Source organism: Phodopus roborovskii, unplaced genomic scaffold (assembly GCF_943737965.1).
Source record: "Phodopus roborovskii unplaced genomic scaffold, PHOROB, whole genome shotgun sequence".
Taxonomy (NCBI): Eukaryota; Metazoa; Chordata; class Mammalia; order Rodentia; family Cricetidae; genus Phodopus; species Phodopus roborovskii.
Window position 1 is genome coordinate 7,621,475 of NW_026126514.1, and position 23,297 is coordinate 7,644,771.

Sequence of the window (23,297 nt, forward strand, 5' to 3'; positions counted from 1 at the left end):
TGTGTACCATTCCTCAGTTTGTGCAATCTCTAGGCTGGAACTCCTGGAAATGGTGTTCTGGGTTAAATTCAGCAGCTATAACATGAGGGGGAAACATTAAAGTATTATAGAGGGTTACCAGCGTTTTCTGTACCATTTTCTTTCTAAACCACTGCTGATCTCTGAGAGTTTAGGATGCTTTGCAAAGCTCAGAGAGACAAACACTAAGAAAGAAAAAGCTAAGAATGTAGTCGCTAGTCCCATGGAATAAAGGGGATGAAAATTGGAAGTCTCATTAAAGAGAAATACGGCATTTTATTTAGATCTTGGAATAGCTATGCTCTTCCAGGAAGGCTAAATTAATTGTAACTAGGCTGGTCTCAAAGACTTCCACAGCAAATGTAAATCTCTTTAGATAATATTCTAAAATCACTACTGTTTTTCCAGTCAATAATTTTTACTCAATTAAAAATATCCAAGAATGGTAAGAAAAAAATTTCTCCACTGAAAGTCAAGAGATAATAAAAGAGAAATAGAAATAGATACAGATACAGATATTGTAATTATCACACGCAGACTTTTTAGGAAATCTTAGAACGCCACAAAACAAAACAAAACAAAACAAAACAAAACAAAAAGAATCAAGGCCTGAGGATGTAGCTCAGTAGGTACAGTACTTGTCTACTGTGCATCAGGCCCTGAGTTCGATTCAGAGCATATCATAAATGGGGCATAGTGGTGCATACTGTAATACCAGCACCTGGGAGATAGGAGTAGCAGGATTAGTAGTTCAGAGTCACTCAGAGCCACATAGAGATTTTGAGACCAGCCAGTGATATCTGATATCCCATCTCAAAAATATATGTATCTTGGTGCTAGAGAGATGAACCATTAGTTAGGGGCATGTGTGGCTCTCGCAGAAGACTCGAGTTCAGCTCTTAGCATCCACATTTGGTGTCATACATCTGCACATAACTCCAGCTCCAGGAGGCCTGGTATGTCTGGCCTTAGACTTTGTGGTGAACAACCTCAATCTGAGCATTTGATAAGTGGAGACAAAAGGAACCTGGGTTTGAAGCCAGATTGAGCCTGTTCCAGACAATAACAAAAAGACAATGGAGACTTCAATAGATAGTTTTAGTAGCAGATTAGAACCAGGCAAAAGATGGCCTTGGGACCTGAGAGAGAGGCCACTGGTGCCACTCAATTAAAGAGAAGAAAGAGAGTGGCAAATCTATAAAAAAACATTGAAGACATGTAGGGTGTGATATAAGGTTTATTGTGTGTGTGGTTGGAGTCTGAATTAAGAAAAGTCTGAGCTAGCCTCTGTATGCCTAGTGATACTACCTAGAAAATTCCCCAAATCAATGGAAGATATGCCACCAATTCAAGAAACTAGAAAGCACAGAATATATCCTAGCAAAACAGCTCCTAAAAACAAGTGTAATTTATGTATGAGTCTCACAGCTAATAGAATTTAGCGAGGGGCAGGGAAGCTACTTGTGTTCTGGACCCTGCTCTGAAGAGAGGAGAGACCCAACGACAGATGTGTAACACCTGCTGAAGACAGAGATGCAAGCTAGAGGGCTGATAGGCCTCCTTTCCTGTTCCCAGTCAGTAAGTTTTCATCTAGCACCTGGTAACATCCATTACTGTGGTGGGAACAGCAAAAACATGAGCACAAACTTCCTGCTCTGTTGTCCTGGAGAACCTGCTAAAATCTAAGGGAGGGGCTGGGAAACTGAGGAAAAACTCCTTCAGCATTCCAGACCTCACACTAAGCTCACAGTGGCGGTTCAGGCCACCACTGGAGGAATTTCAAGTGTGCCTTGCATGAACATTACTAGGGCAACAATAAAAACCCATTCACCTCAAATAATGACTAAGCTGACTAAGATTCCAAACTAAGAGCCTGACGGAAAGAGGGATATTTACCTCAGTCTTTAATTATCATTATATATAAAGCATGTGTCATTTAATGTTTTAAGAGGGGGGAGGAAATCCATGCAAAAATAAAAGTCAACAGAATTGGGTTCAGAGATAACTAAAAGCTCGAGAGAGTACCAGCAACTGGAATAAAACTTAAGGATACAAATACTAAATAGTAAGACTAAGACTATCAACTGTGTCATCAGGGAAACAGAAATCAGAAACATTAAATAACATGTTTTAAGTTCTACGAGTAACAAAACACCAACAACCTGGGATGAAATGCCCAGGGCTCCATTGAAATCATGATAGTACTAAAAGGAATGAGCTGCAGTTGGGAAAGAGAATGAAATAAGATAAGTGAGTGTTGACTTGTCAAAACAGACAATACATGAAGTAAAAAGAACGTTTCCTTCAAAACAGACACATGCATTGCAATTAAAAGCAGGTTGGTAGAAGCCGGGTGTGGTAGCATATGCCTTTAATCCTAGCTCTGCAGAGAGAGAGGTAAGTGGATCTCTGTGAGTTCAGAGGAAGCCTGGTCTACAGAGAAAATTCTAGGTCAGCCAGGGCCTTTACACAGTGAAAACCTGAAAAACAAAGCAAAACAAAAGGAAAAGAAAATCAATTGGTGGCATCAAAGGAACTAATGGGGTAACTTGAGGGAAATGTTCATCCAAGTGCTTGTTTGGTGTTGAGATGCCCAAGTGTTCTTGAACTACCCTTTGTACCTCATTCTGCCCTCTATAAATGTGGAAAGGGTGTCTCTCACTCATGATTAAAGTAACTATGTGATCCTCCAACTTAACAGAAATGCTTTATTCTGTGAAAAAAAGAAAAAGAACAAAAAACAAAAAAATTCTCATGCTAACTCTCCTTCAGAAGTCATGGTTTCTTTTTTTCCTAACCAGACCTCATTTGTTTCTCAAACAAGTCCTATGACCTGGTAGGGACACACACATCCTCATCTTATGTTGTAGTATAAAAGAGCATTTTTCTTTCTTATGAAGAAAACTCAGCTGTTTACTCACATACTGATGTGGGAACTTCAGTCTTGAGAGCATAGGTCTGGTTTGTATTCACCGAAAGCTTTCATTCTGAATACTAGCCTAGAAATGAGGTGCCAGCCTTGGTAAGAGTTGACCAAAAAGGGCCAGAGGCTCTTTTAATAGTGAACAGCAGTGTGATTAAAAAAAAAAACTGTGATTTTTTCAAATAGTAATTAAGTCAAGGTTGTAGGCAGAGTAATGGGAAATGTTGACAAGGACACACTAATTAATTGAAGGTATATGAGGGGTGACTCAATGGTATAAATGATTTTCTATTTCTGAATGACTAAGAGAATAAAAACATATGGAAATTAGGAAGGGAGCTTTGTTATTGAAAAACACTTTTATTTAAGTATGTGGGTTATCCATCAAATACCATGTAGACATGTATGAAAATAAATTGGGAGTTCTTATTTTTAAAATATGAGTGTGGATTGTCAGCTAGCTCTGTGGTGGCACAAGTCATGAAACAAAGAAACAAAGACCTTGCCAGTGTCTCCTCTCAGGGATACATATAGTTGAGTATGTTGGTTTTATTGCTTGATGAAAATAAGAAAGACCACACATGGAGGAAACTGGGCATTTCTGTTTATGGGTGTCAATACAGGATTGAGATTTGTGGTAGGTGATTGATGGAAAGTTCAGAACATAAACTTTTGAGTTAGAAGCTGTTGGATAGGGCAGTTGGGTATCTTCATAACCCTTCAATTGGAAAAGAAAATTGAAAAAAAAAGCTAAAACTATAATTTGCTAAGAATTAGGAGTTCTTATGTGGAGTGGTAGAATGTTTACTGTTTTGTGGTTTTCCCAGGTACCTTGTTCTTACCTGGGCTTAAACAAAAGATTATGGAGTCCGAAGTCTTCTGTGGTTACAGAGTGACCTCATCCAGTACTTGTGTTTGGAACAATCTTTTGTTGTTTGAGTTGCCCCTGGAGAGGAAGCAGAGCTCCTCCACCCATATCTAATGGAGTTTGCGTTGGTATAGAATTAGAAATAGCAAGTTAAAACAGGGAAAATGGAGAGTCAGACCACTGGTATTCTTATCAGTGAAGTTAGAAACAAGACCCTAACCAGAGGTTTACGACAGCCAAGACATTGTTTGGTGGCTCCATAGAAGATGTTGCCTTCACAAAGTCTAGCTTTGCATTAAATCCCAAAGTGTCACTCCTGTTTCTGTTGTGTATTGTGAATTTGCCAAGGATTCAGGCAGGTGAATCCTTTTAAACTCAAAAAAAAAAAAAAAAAGGAATATGTGAAATATGTGAATATGTAGCCATCCTTTTATGAGTGTTTTATGAGTGGTACAAGCAACTCTTTCTCTTGGAATACTTAAGATGGGTTAAATATTATGTAATACAAATATTTTTTAACCTTTATTTTAGCTTTGGAGTTTCATCTCTTAGAGAAAAAAAAATATTGTCATTTTCCAAAGCTAAATAGAGCATCAGCAAGGGACAATGCCCATCCATAAGACAGAGTCCTTCCGTTGCCAGAGCAAAGGAAATCAACAGTCCCATCCACCACCAGAAAAAAAGGGGGGGAACTCCCCCATCCTCTGGAATTCTGTTTACATGTGTCTAAATTGCTAGATACTTGGCTCATTCCTGGCATTAGGTGTGATGATGAGACAACTCACTCAGCTGCAGCAGAGGCACCGGCAGCAGCAGATTCTGTGCATGCCATAGCCCATGCTCTTGGAGCATCAAAAGGAGATGAAGCCTGATTAACCATTTTGAAATCTATCGGATGAGGAGACGTCCTTACAAAACAACTTTTATACGCTTTAATTAAAAACGTGTTCCGGCAGCTCAGAGCTGAATGGGCTTCAGGGGGTGCGGGGCTGAGCCGGTTGCTATGACGACACCAAATCTTTTCACTCCTTGCCCTTCCTCAACACACTAGCTCTCCCCCACCACTAATTTGCTTCTGTGCCATCTTTCACTCCCTGGGTCTGTCCCCTGGCCTGGGAGGCTGTAAGAGGCTCAATGTCTTCTGATGTCTTTTCTGTGGGACTTCTCTCTTGTTCGGGGGGGCGGGGGCGGCTTCTTTTTTACCCTCACCTTTCCCTATGCTCCGTTCCTTTTTTTTTTTTTTTTCAAAAAGTTACTACTGAACTTAAAAATACTTTATATTTTTATCACGAAACACTGTTTCTAACCCCTTGTTACAAATCCAAGTGGCCAAATCATAAGTGTAAATGGAAAGAATGAAGTTAACAGCTTTCATTTTTCAAGCCACTGGCTGCCTGTATCTGCTGGTTCTCTTCTCTGTTGCTGAGGATGCGCTAAAGAGAGGGCTCTGTTCCACTCAATTAGTGTCAAACTGTGCTTTCTCTATCTTAAAAAAGATTTTTATGTGTTTTATGTGTCTGTATGCATGTATATTTGTACACCATGTGGGTGCTGGGAACCAAACCCTGGTCTTTTGCAAAAACAAATGCTCTTTACTCCTGAGCCCTCTCCAGCCCCAAGGTCTTTTACTCTTAAAATCTCAGTTTATTCCATAAACAGCACCATCTCGTTACAATTTTAAGTGAAGCCAGACATGGTGACATATGTCTATAATCCCAGTACTTGTATGTCTAAGGTGGAAGAATTCTGAGTTTGAGGACAGCCTGAGCTATATAGTGAGAACTCATCTAAAAAACTAAGTAAATAGAATACTTTAAAAACACATGTTGAATACAGATGTCAACAGCTGGAGGAATGGGGTTACCTTACTTTACCTTAGAGGGCTTTAAAAATGTCTTTAAAACTGTGCTTGGTATACAGGGAGTTCAACAGTGCTTCACAGTTCCAGTTACATAGTACAACCAAGAACTGGGTGAGATTGGCCCTTCTTAGGACTCTGCAGCCACTGCGAGGAAACTAGCATCTTTGCATTCTTATACTCAACAGATTTATATGGACTGTGATATTATTCTACAGCTTCTTAATGTTGCTCTTTGAGTGAGCAAAGGCCTCACAACCTTTCACTTTGCAATTCTAATTTAATATCTCACCTATTCTGTTATATATAATGAATTAGGTGAACAGAATGTAATGGAGATTATTTCTCAATATTCTTAATTTCCCCTATAACTTTGACTATTGTTGTTATGACTATAACTGTCACTGAGAACTGTTTGTTAGATGAAACAAGCATCGCCTCTCTACTTGCCTGACTCAGCAGAGATGTTGCAACTCAAGAGTCAGGTGTTGCCTAAGGAACTAATCCTTGGTCTGCTATGGTCCATCTGTCACTACTAGGCAGAGAAGTGAATCATTCCATGTGTTGGGGGCCCAAAGTCCAGTTCTGAGTCTAGGTCGTCAGGTCATACATAGTATTCTTTCTGGATCCAGCTTCCATACGCAGAAGTCTTATCTATCTCAAGACCTAAAGAACTCCCTGAAACTATTTACTGTATAAAACTATGCCTGGAAGGCCACATGTATGTCTGAGCCATAGAACAAGTACTGTAAAATGTGTCCAGTACAAGACATATTTCTTCTAAATGAATCAGTGGTTTTTCACATTTATTTCTTATAAACTAAAAAGCTACCACACCAAAGAAAGATAGCGACGGAGTGAGAAGAAAGGAAGAAGGAAAGGAAGGACAAAAGAAAGAGAAAGGAAAAAAGGATGGCATCCAATGACTGGTCGGCACAAACACTCTTTTAAAAGTAGATAGGCTGCATAACCTAGCTGTGGGTGGTTTATCTCATAAACAGACTGAATCTCTTATAGAGAATACTGATGCTATTTGAAGGAATTTGAAATTTAACTTCATTTTTCTCCAGTCAGTATAAAGAATAGGAAATTGATTGTCTACATCATGGGTATTTCCCCCAATAGGATGCATGTCTGGATCAATCTTAGGTGGGAACTAAAGAAAGCACATTTAAATCGTCTGGATAAATAAGTGGAGACAAGCTTTCAGGTACCCAAAACAAGTTTAAGACAATAAGATGAACACTCCAAAGAGGCACACCTGAAATATCAGTCAATTTAATTTTATATGGAGGAAGCATGAGAATCGGTCAGCAAAAATACCCCACACCATTACTGAAGAACTGCTTAATCACACACATAAGCTCAAGAAGAGTCATCCATCCTTACCAGGTAGACCTGACTTGCAAACATTCTGAGGAGGTGACCTTCCAGGATGAGTGAACTGAAGATAGAATGGCTTTTTTGCTGTTACTGGTAAATGGGTGATTTTCCCAGGCTGGAATGTGCTTTGGGGCTACACTTTACATAATACTAAATTCTCATCTTTACTGAAATGTTTTATGTCGTTTCCCTGCCTAATCCTGTTCCATGGTCAAAGACATCTACATAGAAATTGGAATGTCTTTTGTTTAGTAATTCTTTCATCCTGCCATCACTGGCTCACCTGAAGTCATGTAATCCTGTATGTGTGTTCTGGCACTAGGCAGGTTGTTTATGTGAGGAAACCACAGGGCTGTCCTGTTGCTTCTGTGGAGGGAGTACAGCAGTCTCCCACATGTGCAAAATATAAGCCAGGATTCAAGGCAAAGATTAAACCTTAGTTTTATGTTGCAAAGACAGTTTATGAAAGGTGATTGTGCACTACATGCAAATGAGCCTGTCACAAAGATTTAAAAGTAGCAGCTTTATTGAGTTAATGAAAAGGAAGGTAAGTGTCCAGAAGCCACTTTTTCTTTATAACCTCTGGCATCTAGAGTTTAGAACTCAGGGAGAATATGGAGCTTAAACAAAGTGTATGTATGGTTCATACATGGAGTCCACACCCTAGGAAGGCTGACCCTGGAGGACCATGAGCTGGAAAGAGAATTTCCCGTGTAGTTCTTCATTAAGTGCACAGAATGTCGTCAAGGTAGATGGCTCACATGTTTTTGAAGTAAAGGAAAAGCATACACTGCACTCCACAAGAGGAAAATGTTTTCATGTGCTTTGTTGGGGGGGAAAAAGGAGAAACTGGTTTCTTTTAAATGTTATCTATGAAAATGATTTTTTTTTCCCTCCTCCAAATACTTAGACCTAAAAACTAAAAGGTAGTGTGAGGTCCACGAAAATAAATTTGAGTAGGGTTCTCCATGTGGAAAGGAATTAAATAACAAAAGCCCCATGTCTCTTGATGAGACTAATACCTGGCTGGAAGCCTTAAATCTGACACACTTTTCTAAGTTTACCCCAAACCAGCAGCCCTGTGTTTACTTCGTCCTTGCTGTGGACTCTGGCTTGAAGATGTAAAGAGTCTCCTGGATACTCCTCAACACAGCTACTCGCTGTGGTTTACTTGAAGGTTGGAATAGCCATGATTGATTGGTGAGAAATGACCTATCCGTACCACAAAGTATTTATTACTGCTTAAAAAACGAACAACAGCACCTTATATTTCGATTTTAATCGTTCTTCATCCAACTGAATTAAAACTTCAACCCGTACGTTTTCCCCAACTGGGAGAATGGGCTTCTGTTGGAAGCTCAGTAATGACCACAACTGATATATTAGGCAACAAGCTAACCAAACTATGTAAATGTCTTTAACAGGGATTCAAAGTCAGTCTGTCTCTGTCTCTGTCTCTGTCTCTCTGTCTCTCTGTCTCTCTCTCTCACTCACACACACACACACACACACACACACACACACACACACACACACACACACACACAAAAGGCCAGTCATTGATGATGCCTGTTTTAACTTCAAAAAAGCAAACAACTGTTGAAGAGGGCTGAAGGGGACAGAGACCGCAGTAGACCCTTGGAGTAGCAGGCAGCTGCACCGATTGTGGGCAATGTCCCGGGGAGGTAGTGCCTGCAGAAACGTCCAGATTTGTCCAGCCTACTGCAGGACAGTGTTCAGCCACCCCGCCCAGGAGTCTGGGTGTACTTTCTAGGATGGCTAGCATGAAAGCCAATGGAGAGATTCTCAGCAGAGAGCTGAGAGGGCTGGCTGCGTGCTCAGGGTTCTGGGGTAGAGGGGCGCGGTCAAGACCACTGGGGGGCTGGGGGCTTGGAACTTGGTCCACTGGATGGCCCCCTGCCTGGCGCGCCCCGGAGGCCTGAAGCTGGCTGGTGGCCTCGGGAGGCCAAGAAGGAGCAGAGTAAACACAGTGCTGCGGGGCCCACCCCACCTCTGCCCGCCCTGGGTCCTTAGGCTTCGTCGAGTCCCGACCCCGCCCCCGGTGCCGCAGCTTGGACTGGAGGGCTGGGACCGCACCCCAGCGCGGGTCCCTCGGAGCGCTCCTAACTGTCCCGCCCCGCCTGGCCGGGCCCCTCGGGCGGGCTAGAGCCCTGCTTTGCTCTTTTCGTTGGCCAAGCACAATTGTGTTATTGGAGATAATGAATTCAATCCCCATCAAAGGGCATTAGGCTTGCCCGGGCCCTGGAGTTGCTGGTGCCTTTTTTTTTTTTTTTTTTTTTTTAACTAGAAATGAAAGGCTGAGGAGAAGAAGAAAAAAAAATTCTCTGGGGGAGCCTTTCCCCTGATCGCTGCTTTTGAAGTGAAGGGGCCCGGGCATTGTTGTTCACCTCGCGGCCCATAAGGCTGAAGAAAGCCCGGGCTTTTGATGGGCTGAGAACCGCCTAGGCAATGAGCGCCACGTCGGGCCGCATGGCCTGCGGGCAGCATATGTCTCAGGGCACCCGGGCACCGTCTGGCGGACTGGCGGGCGGGCGAGACCTTGGGCCTGGCGGGAAACAGGCTCGGCCCTGAGGGCCTGGTGCTGGACCCTAGGCCAGCACCCAGATGTGGGGACCCTTACGCCTGCCCGAGTGTCTCCTATGGATTTAGTGGGGTGACAGAGGGGTTCCAGGAGGAACCCACTCCTCCTTCAGGAAAGTAGGGGTCTCAGTGATGAAGACAGGCCCGGCTGGTTGGAGTCGTTCTTCCTGAACCCCGAACACCAGTTTGAACGCGTAGGTGTGCACCTCAAAAAGGGACAGCTGGGGGGGGGGGTTCACAAGGAACTAGGGATGCAAGCCCTGCACGAGGCAGAGTTTCTGGCAGACCCTCGCCCCAGGAGTGCACGGGCTGCAAATTTCTCAGGTATCCAGGGCACTGGGTCACCTTTTGTAAAAACTTACGGCGCGCATTTATTTTCATTGCCCCAAAGTGAACTCGCCCCACCTGGATCCATGCGTTCGCATTCACCCTTCTTTCCACCCCTGGTCTCCCGTGAACAACTCTTTTGTCGCAGAATTGGCCACGGTAACCCTGCAGCTCCTTTCAGAGCCCTCCCGATCGCGGACCTCCTCCCTCTTCCCGAAGGATCCGGGTTATCCGCCCCATTAATATATTAGCCAGGCATAACACAAAGGAAGCGCGTGTCGGCAGAAAGCCTTGTGACTCCAGGGAGAGGCCAGGAAACCTGGACGATGTCCTGCCCACTTCTCAGCTCTCGGCAGCCACAGACAGTGGGGTCGGCCTCCACCTGGAGAAAGCTTTGGAGGACCCGCCAGAGCTGTGTCTCACAGCTGAACTCAGTGGCGATGGGGTTGGAGTTCATTGCTGGCCTGCCAGGAATGAAGCTCAAAGTTCCAGACGGAACCCATAGCTAGACAAACGTCCCAGACACCCAGTCTGTGCAGAGACAATCAGTGTTAGGGAGCACAGAAGATACCAGGCACCTATTTCTTCCCTCGTGCGAAAGGGACTCTTAAACAATCACGTCTACAAACGAAACTAACCCCCACGGAGACCCTTACATTTTCGTCATTAAATTGATGGTATCAGAGAACGGGAGAGAAAGAAGACAAAGAAAATCTTAGTGAGAGGACTTGATTAGACAAACAACTTCAGAGGAGAGGGGAAACAGCCTAGGAGGTTTCTAGTCAATTCATTGTCCCCCATTTCCTCCCGCGATGCCTTGAGAAGTGGAAATATGTAACCCTTAAGGGGACTTTGGGAAAGTGGAAGGCAACCTCACCAGTAGAACTTTGAATCAGTTTTCCCGGTGTCCCTAAATCGGTTGGGAGCGGGATTTCAACCAACTTGCATCTCACCTGGATTATCAAATTCCGAACACAGCCCTTCCCTTCCCGGATTTGAAGGAACAGGATCAGTATCCTGTCTCTAAATTCCAAGCTGGCTAGAGTTTTAGCGAACTCCAAAGTGTCCTGGGGTGGTATCTGTGAGCCTGAGCTCTGGGGGCTGCAGAGAGAAAGTGGGCGTTAAGTGTGTAACTAGTGTGGCCATAGTGATTGGAGATGTGGGGGAAGACCTTTGGAAAGAAAGACACAGGTTTTTCAGTGTTTGGAGTGGGAAAACGTGTGTTTTACAGGTGACAACTGAACTTCTTAGGTATTCTCCTGCTCTCACAACGCTTTGGAAAAGAGCTGGAGACTAGGGGGCGGGGGTGAGGGTTGCATTCCCAGCTGTGCAAAGTTCAATGAATGGCTGGCCTGGGAGGTAAAAAGAGAAACACCAATGGAACTATTACGTCCCCAAACTTAACTGGAAGGAAAAGATTTAAAGAAATCTGTTGCTAAATGCATTTAGATACCTTGGGTAGAAATAAAACTTGCTAGAATGGCTTCATTTAAAAATCTCCTCTCTCCACAGAAGATTGACTCTGAGGTGGTTGCGTGCTTTGCTATGCTGTTTTGCTCTTACTAAATTCTTAGTCTCATGAGACTAGTTACTCTTTCAATTTAGGTAATTTTTAATACCCAAATTTCAGCATAATTTGATTGCCTATTTAGGTCAGGGTGGCTTATAGTAATCTCTTTTTTTGTCCAATCATCTCGAATCAAGAGGGCATTCTCTTAACTGCATTTAGTTGTAAAACACAGCCACAATGCAGGTAGTTAATTTTAAGGACAATTTTTAAAACTTTATTAAATACATATTACATAATTTAAGCAATTTTATTTTTCAATGAGTTTTTTCCCTCTTGACATATTGAAGTGTCACATTAAAATACATTATAGCTAAATGTTCTATGATATGACTGCTAAATCAACAGAAAACCAATTGATCTGGAGGAAAGGTTAATTAATTTGGGCTACAGGTCTCCTGCTTTCGTCTGCAATGAAAAGAATCTCTATTGATCACGGTAGATTTTTTTTTGTAAAGAAACTTAATATCATTTTCATGAAACTGAGATCAATATTTTAAATCACAAAACAACAGAATTTTATAATTTTATCATTCTTGGGATGCTTTTCTGTAGTGGCTCGTTCAAAACGGTTAAACTCAAGAAAAAATATTCAAGTTTCAGTGAAATCCGCCTTCTGAAAAAAGAAAACGAATGTAAGTTCAGAACTTCACTAGCATATGCTTGCCTTCATAGCACATTATTCCCCGTTCATTGCAGAGAGCCACAAAGTCACAATAGAAACTAAATTCTACCTTTGAAATTTAAGGCGGTCTCAGCCAGCCTCCCAGAAACCTTCGGAGTTATTTAGTTCCCCCAATAGACCTTTCTTATCTATCTTTGACTCTTTTTGTTTTATTTATTTTTTAATCTCGTTTAAAAAGGTTTCAGGCTTGGGCTTCCACACACAAGGTGAAAAGTAATCATTGTCGCTGTGTTCTCTCCCCTAACGTTTTTCTGTGTTACTGTTTGCTCCGCGGTGGTGGAGGGATCAGAGGGCCCCTGGAGCTTTCCACTCGGGTCAGTTGGAAGCTTTTTTTCCTCCTCTTTACCACCCCCGCTTCCGGCCCCTCCCCCACACCGCGCAAAATTCCTAAAATCTCGGCTCCGGGAATGGATTGCACCCTGTGCGTTCCCTTTCTGGCCGCGGGCGCATCAGCAATCAGGGGTCCGGAGACCAAAGCGGGGCGGAGGTGGAGGATGCGGGAGTCCCTCGCAGACCGGCTCTCGGGAGGGTCCCTGTGCGTCCCTGGAAGCACAGATGTTTTCTTCCTGGCCCGAGCTTGGCACCCTGGTCTGCGATCTGGCATTTGTGTGTTCCGGTTTCCGAGAAAGGGATTACGCAGCGGGAGCAGCTCGGACAGGCTGGCCGCCGGGTGGGCCCGAGACCCGGCGCCCGGCCCCCTTTGTTGACTTTTAGGTCTGTGGCTCAACTGAAGATTTATTCGCTAGGAGGGGAAAATGCCCAAACAATGAAGAACTAACTGCATTTGTCACCTCGGGATGCTTGCACGGACCGCTCGGGTCCCTCTTCCCCAGCAACCATCTGTCCCTGACCCCCAGCCCGCGTGCGTCCAGAGGCGTGCGTTTTTCCGAGAGCAAGAGACGCAGACCAGGCGAGAAGCTCACAGGACCGTGCAAGGCCGCTCTCTATTCCCGCATCCCGCATCCCCCGTCACTAGAGCGGCCTGGACCACAGGCACTTCGTCCACCCAAACCCAGAATATTAAGAACTAAGGCCCACACCAACCTGGAAGAGGAGGGGACTGCACAAAAGTCAGACTTCGTTTCAGGGCAGCATGAGAAATGCACAGGCTGAAGATCGCGCATTTATTTTACACAAGAGTTTGAATGTGTCCGCATTGTTTACCCGTTATATGCGTAACTGTTGAGATCGAAACGCCTTTTCGCCTTTGGGGTATGCTTGATGGTTCTTTAGAGAACTTCGAATTAAGTTTTGAAATTACTCATGCCAGCAATTTCTACCCCCACCCCCATGTTACTCGCAGAGAACAGAGCGGGGATTTTTGGATTTCTCTCAAGTGCTACATGGCACCCCTTCTCTCATCTGGGGAGGTAATTACGCGATAATTAAGCGACTGGCATGGCTCTTTTTATCTTGTCTGTGCTGTGGAGTGCTGCGATCAAAGTAAAGGCTGTCCAAGTTCAAGCCCTGGAGAGGATGGAGTTCATACACAAGGGCTCAGGCAGGCCAGCCTCGGCCTGGGCTGGTGCTGTTATTGTTGGTGTCAATCCGAACAAGTCTTACAAAGAAATAGGTGGACTGGAAAGTGAGCCTACTATCAAAGGAGATTAATGATTTTGTGATCTCAAGCAACTACAGGGTGTGAAGTTGCAATTTCAAAGCTTCTTACAAGGCAAACAAATCATCAGGTTTAAGGTCTTAGAAACAATATTTTCAAAATATCTTCACAAAACACATGGCAGCAGCTACCCTCACAAAACTTCCCCTAAAAGAATGAATTAACAACCCTCCTCCCCACTCTCCAAACCGACCATGATAACTGTTTTGTTTCTCTCTTAATAGTAGGGCTTAAAGTCTGTGGTAGATAACTTAATTTTAGCAGCCAAAACCTGCTACTTTCTTCTCATTCAAATAATTCTCGAATTAGAAAAAAGGGGGGATTGATAATTTAATTTCAAACGAGGGGGGAAAAACTTTAAAAGGAGAAGAGACACAGAAGGCTTAAAAACCTCATGCACCATCCCCACCCCCACAAAACTGAAGTAAACATTGCTGGGAATAAAGAATTTTTAAAATCTCAGCTCCTGGAATAGTGTCAGGTTATCTACAACTTTAATTGAACTACTTTCACTACATTTTACTAGTTGTAGATGAAACCATTTTATTTTAGATTATATCCCTGTTTGTCTTTTATATTAAATTCCGGAATCTGAAAAATATCCTATTCTGAAGATCTGGTTTGGATTTTAAGTAAAGGAAAATGACAGAAATTCTTTGTTGTTAACATTTGATTTATTTAAATTCCTTAACTGCAAATGATTGGGAACATATTCCACAGATTAAAATCTTGTATTATTTTTGTTATTTAAATCAAAATATCTTAATTACAATCACATTGATAAAGATTAACATTTTAAATGTGTAATTTTAACCATCATTTAAAGCAATTTCAGCTGTAAAGGAAAAGAATAAACCATGCAATAAATTAACATTGACAAGGCAAAGAGAAATAATAATGAAACCCGTTTGTCTAAAACTAACACCATGTCCAATTGTGGAAAGTGCATTAACACTGGGTGAAACAAGCATATGATGACAATAACTAAAATGGCCACACTGGGATTTTGGAACGTTGGACAAAATTTTGAAATGTATTTCTTATAACTTCTGTCTCCTCAATAATATGATACTTCCTTTTTCCCCTGGGAAAAAAATTCTTTAAGTGATATACATACACAAAATCTAGTTTTATACACTTGACTTCGGAATGACTTGAGCATGGCACTCAGCAGAGCAAGGAGCAGAGTCAGTGGGGAATTGGTTCTCAGGGTCATGTGTGGGGAGAGAGGATAAGTATGTAGGGGGTCCTTGTAACTCGGTCAGGCAACTTTTGAAAATGTAGCATTTCTATCACCTACCTATTACCTCTACATGTTATGCAAAAGTGGATGAGGTCTTGGTATGTGAGCATGACTAAGTATACAGACGATATATATGTATTTCATTTAAGGACATCCACTATCTGAATGCATCAGAAATATGAGCTGAAAACAAATGGCTCTGAAGTATGGAACCTGTTTATGCCTTTCTGTATAATGGCAGTACTGTCTTTCAGTACTCTCAAGAGCCCCAACTGTCTACTTGTTTCTTTTTCCATTTCTGTTTCTATTGAGATAAGAGTATTGCCACAGACCTGTAAACTCATGTGGTGGGCCTAGGTAAGGGGACGACAACAACAACAACAACAAGAAAAAAAGCACAAACAAATAGCTTACAAACTTGACCATTTTCTTTTTTTAAATAAACCCTGCACAGACTAGAATGTGTCCACAGGGGAAAGAAAGAGTGAAAGCGGGGGAGGGCAAGGAAGGAGGAAGATTTTTCTATATATACATTTATGGATCATTAAACTCGGCAGGAAAAAAATCGTTGGTATGGAGTCTTTTGTATTTGTAATAATACACACAACGAGTGTTGAATACAATAATAAAGTAACAGTCCTTTGCACTAGGGAAGATTGTGCATGAAAAATAAAAAATAGTTGGGATTTTATTGTGTGGTTGGTTTGGTGTATGTGGTTTTGTTTGCTGTTGGTTTTTCTCTCCTGCTACCATGTTGGCCATGCAGACAAACCCCAGTCCTGGAAGCTAGGACGTATTTAGCACAGGTCTGGAATACACACCTTGGTAGTAGGCCGGCTCCAGTGCTGAGGGCTCGATGGGGCTCCTCGTGGCCACTGAGGCGCTGCCAAGGGGCAGGCTGGCGGGCAAGGTGGTACCATAGGGAGAGTACTGGAGTGCCTGCTCATAGGCCTTGAAGTCCAGCTTGTGCTGCTGCTCCGAAGAGGACATGAGGTTGTTGATGGAGAATGGGTGATTAAAGGAGTAGTGGGGGTCCCCTTTCAGGTGCAGCTGCGATTCGTGGGGTGTCAGAGCGTGCGCTGGGTGAGATGGGGGTACAGATGCCAGCGCCCCTGGCCCGGAGCTTATGGGGGGTGCAGAGGAAGAGGCTGGAGACTTCAACTCCGAAGCGCCCCCTGTCGCCGTGGCCCCGCTGTGGTCCAGAGTCTGGGGGCTGGCGGCGGGCCCGGGGGCCGGCGCGCCCTCTAGCTGGCCAGCCTTTCCGTGCACACCCCGGTGAAGGGGCGACTCGGCGGGGTTTCCTGCGCCTGAGGGGTCCTTACGGCTTTCGGGGCCACCCTTGGAGCCTCCGCCCCCGCTCCCGCCTCCGGCCCCCGGTTGCTTTTCACACTTGAAGCGCTTTTGACGGCGCAAGTAGCAGCCGTTCTCGAACATGTTGCCGGAGTCCGGGTGCAGCGTCCAGTAGGAGCCCTTGCCTGGCTTGTCCGGGGATCGAGCCACCTTGACGAAACAGTCATTGAAAGACAGCGAGTGGCGGATGGAGTTCTGCCAGCGCTGCTGGTTTTGACGGTAATAGGGGAAGAGGTCCATGATCCACTGGTAGATCTCGCTCAGCGTGAGCATCTTGCTGGGCGCCTGCTGGATGGCCATGGTGATGAGCGAGATGTAGGAGTAGGGCGGCTTGGCGTGCGGGTAGCTGCGCTTGAATGTCTTGGCGTCGCCGCCACCCCCAGCGCGGCTGCGGCCCAAGTTGGACGGCGCGTACGCCATGGGGCTCATGCACGGGTTCATGGCGGCCGCGTAGGGACCCAGGCCGTTCATAGAGGCTGCGGGCTGCGCGCCCATGGAGCCCATGCCTCCCGGGCTCAGCGCTGCACCCATGGCTGTGACGCCTGCGGCCGTCATGCTGTTCATGGCACCTGCGGAGCCCCCGGGCATGCCGGCCACAGCACCCGGACTCAGGCCGGCCCCTAGGCCCGGGTTGGCGTAGGACATGTTGAAGGAAGCCGGTGTCATATTGCCGCTCGTGGTCATGGTGTTCATGGTCATGTAGGTGTTCATGGAGTTCATGGAGGCCAAGCCGGAGTTCATGTTGCTGACAGGGACAGAGGAGTAGGCCTGGAGCAGAGACAGCAAGTGAAGAGGCCCCACGGGTGGGGTTAGTAGTGCGCCCAGGAGTTTGGCTGGCCCGGGGCGAGACCCCCCGGGCGAGCAAACAGCATTTCTGCAAAGCTTGGGAACTCCCTAGCCAGGACAAACTGTTTCGTGGAGGCTCATTTCCCTAGCCGGGCAAAGAGAGCTTACACCGCAGGGGGGAAATCCTTGCGCTGCAGGCAGGAAGATTAGCACTCACAGAAAACACGTCCCGGGGAAGATGAGTAATCTCCTTAGGCGCCTGGTTCAGGGGCTGGCTTCTAGGGTGCTCCCTTCGTTTTCATGCACAGTAGGCTGTACCCCAGTTTCTATCCCAGACCGGCCTAGACAAACTGCCTTTCGGCCAGATCAATTTTGAAACTCCCAAAACAGAATTTTATCCCTGAGCCGATAGGTTGCTTCACCCCCCACGGTAATGTAGGTTCCACACAGGCCTGCTGGGCGATCAAACAGGCACCAGTTAGGCGCCCACCCTGCCGATTTCTGGCAGGAACCTTTGGCCAGACAGCAATAGGCCTTGTGCTGGCTGCTGGTAAACTCTCACCCATAGAGTAAATCGCCTATATGCCCACAAGACTAGCCCCCACTCTATCCCAATTACTCATCTCCCAGAAACTAGCTTTATCTTAAGAGTTGGTGCCAAAAGATGGCTTTCTGATATTATATTTGGAAGTAATGTTTTCCCGCTACTTGCACACATGGTAATAAAAAAATAAAAAGGAAAACACCAATTAAATAAAATTCTGGAAAAAATAAAATTAAAACACAACGTGGTGCATATATTTAACTTTAACGTGACTACATTTACAGCTCTGGAAGCTATTAAAAAACCTTCCGTTAAATTGTGTTACCTGTTTGCAGTCCTCTGACAACTGAAAAACTTGGTAACACAATTTACACACACACACACACACACACACACACACACACACCTAACTGATTGCTGCTGTCGCTCATAGCAAAGCCTGGGCTTTGAAACCACATGACTACTTTGGAATAATTTTAAACTCCCAAGTCAAACTCTACTTACTTTCTCTCAATGCTATTCTGCTTCCTAATTCTCAGCTTTGAGATGTAAGAAAGCTGTTTCCATAGGGATCTTCTCTGGTGGGCCGAGGTGCCTGAGTGAAAACTAAACCCCTGAAAGTGGTCTGAGCTGTTAAAATCACCAGCAAGCGCAATGCTCATCATTAGCAATCCGGAGGGGGTGAGAAAACACAGAGCCCTGGTATATAGCCGCCTATCTAGTAATCTAACGATTTAATGTCCTTAAATTTATGTTCACCAGCAAATGTAACTCCATCTGAAAACTAAGAGATTGGTAGACTCAAATATGAAGACCCCATAAGGTACGGTTCCCAAATAAACACAGAGACGAATAAATAAATTACAGTGAAGGTATTTTCAGATTCTGTACTTTTCTATACAGATCTTAAAGTACTTTTACTTTGGGGTTTATTTTCTAGCCTTCTCATCAAGATCTAACTAGGCTTTCCCAGAGCTTTTCATAACGGTAATTAAACTTTTGAAGGTGATCGACAGCTGTTTCTAGAAAAGTACGTTTAATAGGTAGTGGCCCTCCCGCCTGTACCTGATTTTCCTCGCAATGCTTTTATGCACAATGTAAAATAAACCCCGTGAACATGCCATGCACCAAGGGGACAATGAAGAGAAACAGGTTCTTGGCCCTGAGCTCTGGAAAACGATTCGGTTCGCACTAGCGCCACCCAGCGGCTCTAGAGAGGAACGGTCACACTTTTCTACAAACTGGGCTTTTGAAGAATAAGTTTTTATAAAATTTAGAAATCATTTCTTATGAAGAGGCCCAACTTCCGCGGCAGATCGTTTTTATCCGGAGACGTAGGCGAATTAAATGGGGAGGGGGACGACCGTGAGACCGCCCGGCGAGCGAACACTTACTTTTGGAGTTGTTTTTAACTCTGGGCAAAGCCCGCCGGCCACCCTGCGCGCGGCTCCCGGGGCCAGGCTCCGGCTCCCGCTCTCCGCAGGGCAAAGGCAAGTGCTTCCCGGAGCGGCGGTTTGCAAAGCCCAGAGTTTCCTAAAACTCTCGGCTCTACTCAAGCGCCAGGACTCAGCGGGCAGCGCGGACTAGCAGGGAGACCGGCCGGGGGCCACAGTGGGAGCCGCGCCTCGGACAAGCCACCCCCAGCCCGCCCGCCCCTGTCCACTCTGGAGCCCACCTCGCCCAGGTCCCCCCCGGACCCCGACTCTGGGGACGCCCCGCCGCCTCCTCGCGTCTCACCTCCTGCGTGTCGGTGTAGTAGCTGTTCCAGTCGCTGCTCTCATGCCCTTCCATCTTCACAGTCCCTAACATCCTGGAGCTACCCTGCCCGACACAACCATCCAACCCTGTGCGGAGCGACGGGCGGGTGCGCTGCGCGCGGCTGCGGGGGAGGGGCGCGGAGGCGCTGCGGTCACCCTAGCGCTCGAGGGCCCAGCGCCACCCCAGCGAGGAGGAAGCCGGGCGCTGCGGGGCGCGGCGTGCGCGGCGGCGGTGGCGGCGCGGCGGGAGGGGGCAGCGCCGGGGACAGGAGGCGGCCGCGAAGCGCGGCGCCCGGCAGCACCTCCGCGGGAAGTGAGCGGGCGGCCTGTGCGAAGCGAGTGCAGTTGAGCTGATGTGGATCTTACGTCGCCCGAGTGCCCACCTCCTCGTCCTCTCCCCATTTGTCCGCCGCACAAAGACGCTCGCACCTACAAAGCCCGAGGTGCACCTGCGAGGCGGCCGCCCGCCAGTCCAGCCGCCGCGCCTCCCGCCCCGCCGCGCCAGCTCCGCACGCCCCCCGCGCCCCTCCCGCCAACCAACCCCCTCCCCCAAACCTGGCCCTCAGTTTGTTTACAAAGCAGTGTAATTGGTTTAAACCCAGAGGCTAGGGAAAGAGGAAAATGGGGCGTGTGTGTGTGTGTGTGTGTGTGTGTGTGTGTGTGTGTGTGTGTGTGTGTGACCCCCTTTGGAAATGAAGGAAGAAAAAAAAAAGAAAGAAAGAAAAAAGAAAGAAAGAAGGAAGGAAAAAAGAAAAATAGGCGGTGCCAGGGCTCTAGACCAGAGCATTGCAGCAGGAGAAGGACTGAGGTGGTGGCGTCAGAGCCCCAGGGTTAAGACGGTGCTCGCTAAATGACCCCGCGTTCCCTCCCAGAGGCACTCACCGCCCTCTGGACCTGATTGCGACTCGGTTCTTGGTTCCCTCCGCTCTTTTGCTCCCCCACCCTGATTCTTGACCCAAAGTTCAACCCTGGGAGACCACCCCCACTTCCCGAGCTTCGGGCTTGTAAAGGGGAAAAGCCCCACTTTTGCCTCGTCACTAGAAACCCAGTCATCTGAGTCAGCCGAGCAGGTGACGTTAGGCCGACCTGGGCTCCTGGCTAGCAGAACGGAGGCGCAGCCACGAAACTCGTACCTGCGGCTAAGAGCAGGTGAGTCACAGCACCGTTTTATATTTTTATGACATAACTTTTTTTTTCCGCCTCAGTCCACTCCACTCTCCTTGTCATCTGCAGCGATCAGAAAGAGGAAGAAACTGAGAGCAGATGTTTGTGTGATAGGGCCTGCCTCTCTCTGCCGGGCTCCTCCTCCAACCCCCCTTCTGCAGCCTCCGGGACCGAGCTGGAGGCGACCGTCTGGTTTCCGATAGAGAAAGGTCAGGGGGAGGGGACATCTCCCTAAACACTGGCATAAACTGGGAGCATAAGGACTTGGGTGCTGGAACGCATCTGCCACGTTAAACGAGGTGACACCCTGAAGCTTGAGTCAGCCCACAGTAGTGCCTGGGCTCTTAACCTGGAGGAGAGGGGCTAGGCTACGAGGCTTTCAAAAGGTCTTGGACAGCTGTGGAAAATTCTCCCCCACTCAAAGTCTCTTGCCTCCTTCCAGTTCTTCCTAAGCAGTGGCTTGTCCTCTTGTCCTGCCAAAAGAGGCTAGTTAAAGAGATTCCTCTGGGCAGACAGTTTGTGATAGGTTCTGAGAAGGTGCCTACTTCTGAGTGACTGACTGCCTGTATGTTCGTGAACATGTATGACTACTGAGTGTGTTTCTAAGTGAATGCTATCGAGTGGCCCTGCCAGTATTGTGCCAGGCTGTAGATTTTCTAGATTTCCTTTAGAAGCAATAAAATAAACTCTAAAATGACCAAGAGACTAAAATATTTTTGTTTTTAACCCAGTTTTTGGTTTTTTTTTTTTTAAAGGTAATTAATCTCATTTGAAGGAATGCGTTTTACTTGTCTTCCGAATAGATACCCCACCACCACCACCCGGTCCTTTGTTCTTTTAAGTCTTTCTTCCTTGAAATCTGGCAGGAGAATCACGTTAAATCCCTGAACCAAACAAATCTTTTAAATCAGCAGGGGAGCAGAGAAGGTGAAGATGTGTAGTTAAGGAAATAAAAAAAAAAAAAAGATAAAAGCATTGGATTACAATTCCTTTTTGAACAAAGTGTGTGTGTGTGTGTGTGTGTGTGTGAGTGTGAGTGTGTAGACATCACGTTATAAGCAAAGGAATGGGAATGAAATTAAATCTACCTAGAATTCATCAGAGCAGGCAAATGCTCAAGTGTAACCGGCTCCTGTGACTAGAAGTCACCCCCATTGGTTGTATAAATGTACCTGTGGATATGTGTGGGAAACTAACTCTTTGGTGCAATGTTCCCCCCAACAGCAGGATCCCCATTTCGTTTGAAAAGCACAGGGATGCTTAGCTTCCTCAGTCTGGTCCTGGGGACTTCCAGGGCCAGGAAGCTTCCTTGTTCCTTCTTCATTAATTCTCTGATGCTCTCTTGGCTCTTCTACAACACCTAACATAACTTGGACATTTCCCATGGGTAGTAATCACCTAGTGATAGCTTTATATAGAGCATAAAAAGCTGATGACTTTGGGGGTGCCCTGTCACGTGGAAGGGAGTGATTAAAATATTACAAGTTCTTTCAGTCTGTTTTCCAAATCTACTAGGCCCCCTTTTCCATGGACTTGAAAGGAGAAGGGGACCATTCATAGAGTGAAACCACAGTGAAGTTTCTTGCAAGCATCTTCAAAATCCCGGAGTGATGGTACAGAATGGATTCTGCAGGGTTTAAAGCCTTGGTCATCCCGGTATTCTTGGGTCTGTGGCCCAATTCCTGCAAACAGCGCCTCCTGTTGTGTATGTTCTCCCAACACCAATACGCTGGGCTAGACTGGACTGAACTGGAAAGGCGTCAGGCAGCCAGGAGTTTTGACTCTGAGTTGGCTGTCTGAAGCCAAGTAGAAGGAAAAGCAGTAGCTGGATGATTTCTCTGCATGTAGTGCCTAACAAATTCAGTTGGTGAAGTTTTAGTTTACCAAGAGGGCGGTTTTCCCCAGGTTTCCAAGTGAAACACTAGTCACTTCTTTACTAGTCCTTGACTCAGAAAACACCACCAGCCCCCCCCCCCCCCCCCCCGCAACTCACACGGTGGAGGGAGGAAGAGGGAGTGGGGGAGGAGCTGGCTATTGTCTTCTCTTTGGTTGCTGGCTAGTTGGCACCCAGATAAGGAATCCAACCCTTTTAAATCTTGTTCATTTCTAACATCTTTCCCCAAATAGGCCCTTATGCCATGCAAAAACGGGCAATTAAATCTGCCTCCAGTTTTGGGGAACCGAGAGAGCTCACAAGAAATGAGCCTCGTGGGCTCTTCTGCGATGACCTAGGCTGGAACTTGCCAAGGTGAGGACCATAGGCCACAGCCTAGGGCGCCCAGGTAGCCTAAAGTGGTAAATAGAGGAAACCAGGAAGGTCAGGACTGTGGGCTACGTACTTACTCCAGTATGTTTAAAAAAGTAGTTGGTTCTGCCATCCCTGGAAGCTGTTCTTGCCAAGCTCCTGGGGCCTGTTCAATGCCAGGCTACAGCACAAGGTCCCCTGACCAACTTGTCTACTTTAGCCTACCCTTCCTAGATTGACCTGACCTTTCCCCTTTCCTGTAGCTATCTATTCACAGGACAGAGAAGGACACAGAGGACCAGCTGTTGCCTTTGATGCACCTGACCTTTGCTATGTGGCTGAACTGAGAGGTGGGGCGGA

General features: G+C 46.0%; 2 protein-coding genes across 2 annotated transcripts in view; one reads left to right on the forward strand and one right to left on the reverse strand.

The window, feature by feature from the left end:
• Positions 1–14,259: 14,259 nt before the first annotated feature.
• Positions 14,260–20,006, reverse strand: Foxa1 (forkhead box A1). Its single transcript, XM_051195883.1, has 2 exons — positions 19,509–20,006; positions 14,260–17,209 (listed from the first exon to the last, which is right to left on the reverse strand). The coding sequence occupies exons 1-2, from the start codon at positions 19,578–19,580 to the stop codon at positions 15,878–15,880; spliced, it is 1,404 nt and encodes a 467-aa protein (XP_051051840.1). The 5' UTR covers positions 19,581–20,006; the 3' UTR covers positions 14,260–15,877.
• Positions 20,007–20,359: 353 nt separating this feature from the next.
• Ttc6 (tetratricopeptide repeat domain 6) overlaps positions 20,360–23,297 on the forward strand; it is a 164,202-nt gene continuing 161,264 nt past the window's right edge. The window contains exon 1 of the mRNA XM_051196046.1: positions 20,360–20,677. The gene's annotated coding sequence lies outside the window, so the exon portion shown is untranslated. The remainder of the gene's footprint in view (positions 20,678–23,297) is intronic.

Coding starts and splice junctions, on each gene's coding strand:
- Foxa1 (XM_051195883.1), bottom strand. CDS start 19,580: ATGTTAGGGACTGTGAAGATGGAAGGGCATGAGAGCAGCGACTGGAAC. Junction 17,210..19,508: donor ACTACACCGACACGCAGGAG/GTGAGACGCGAG, acceptor TCTCTGCTCCAG/GCCTACTCCTCTGTCCCTGT.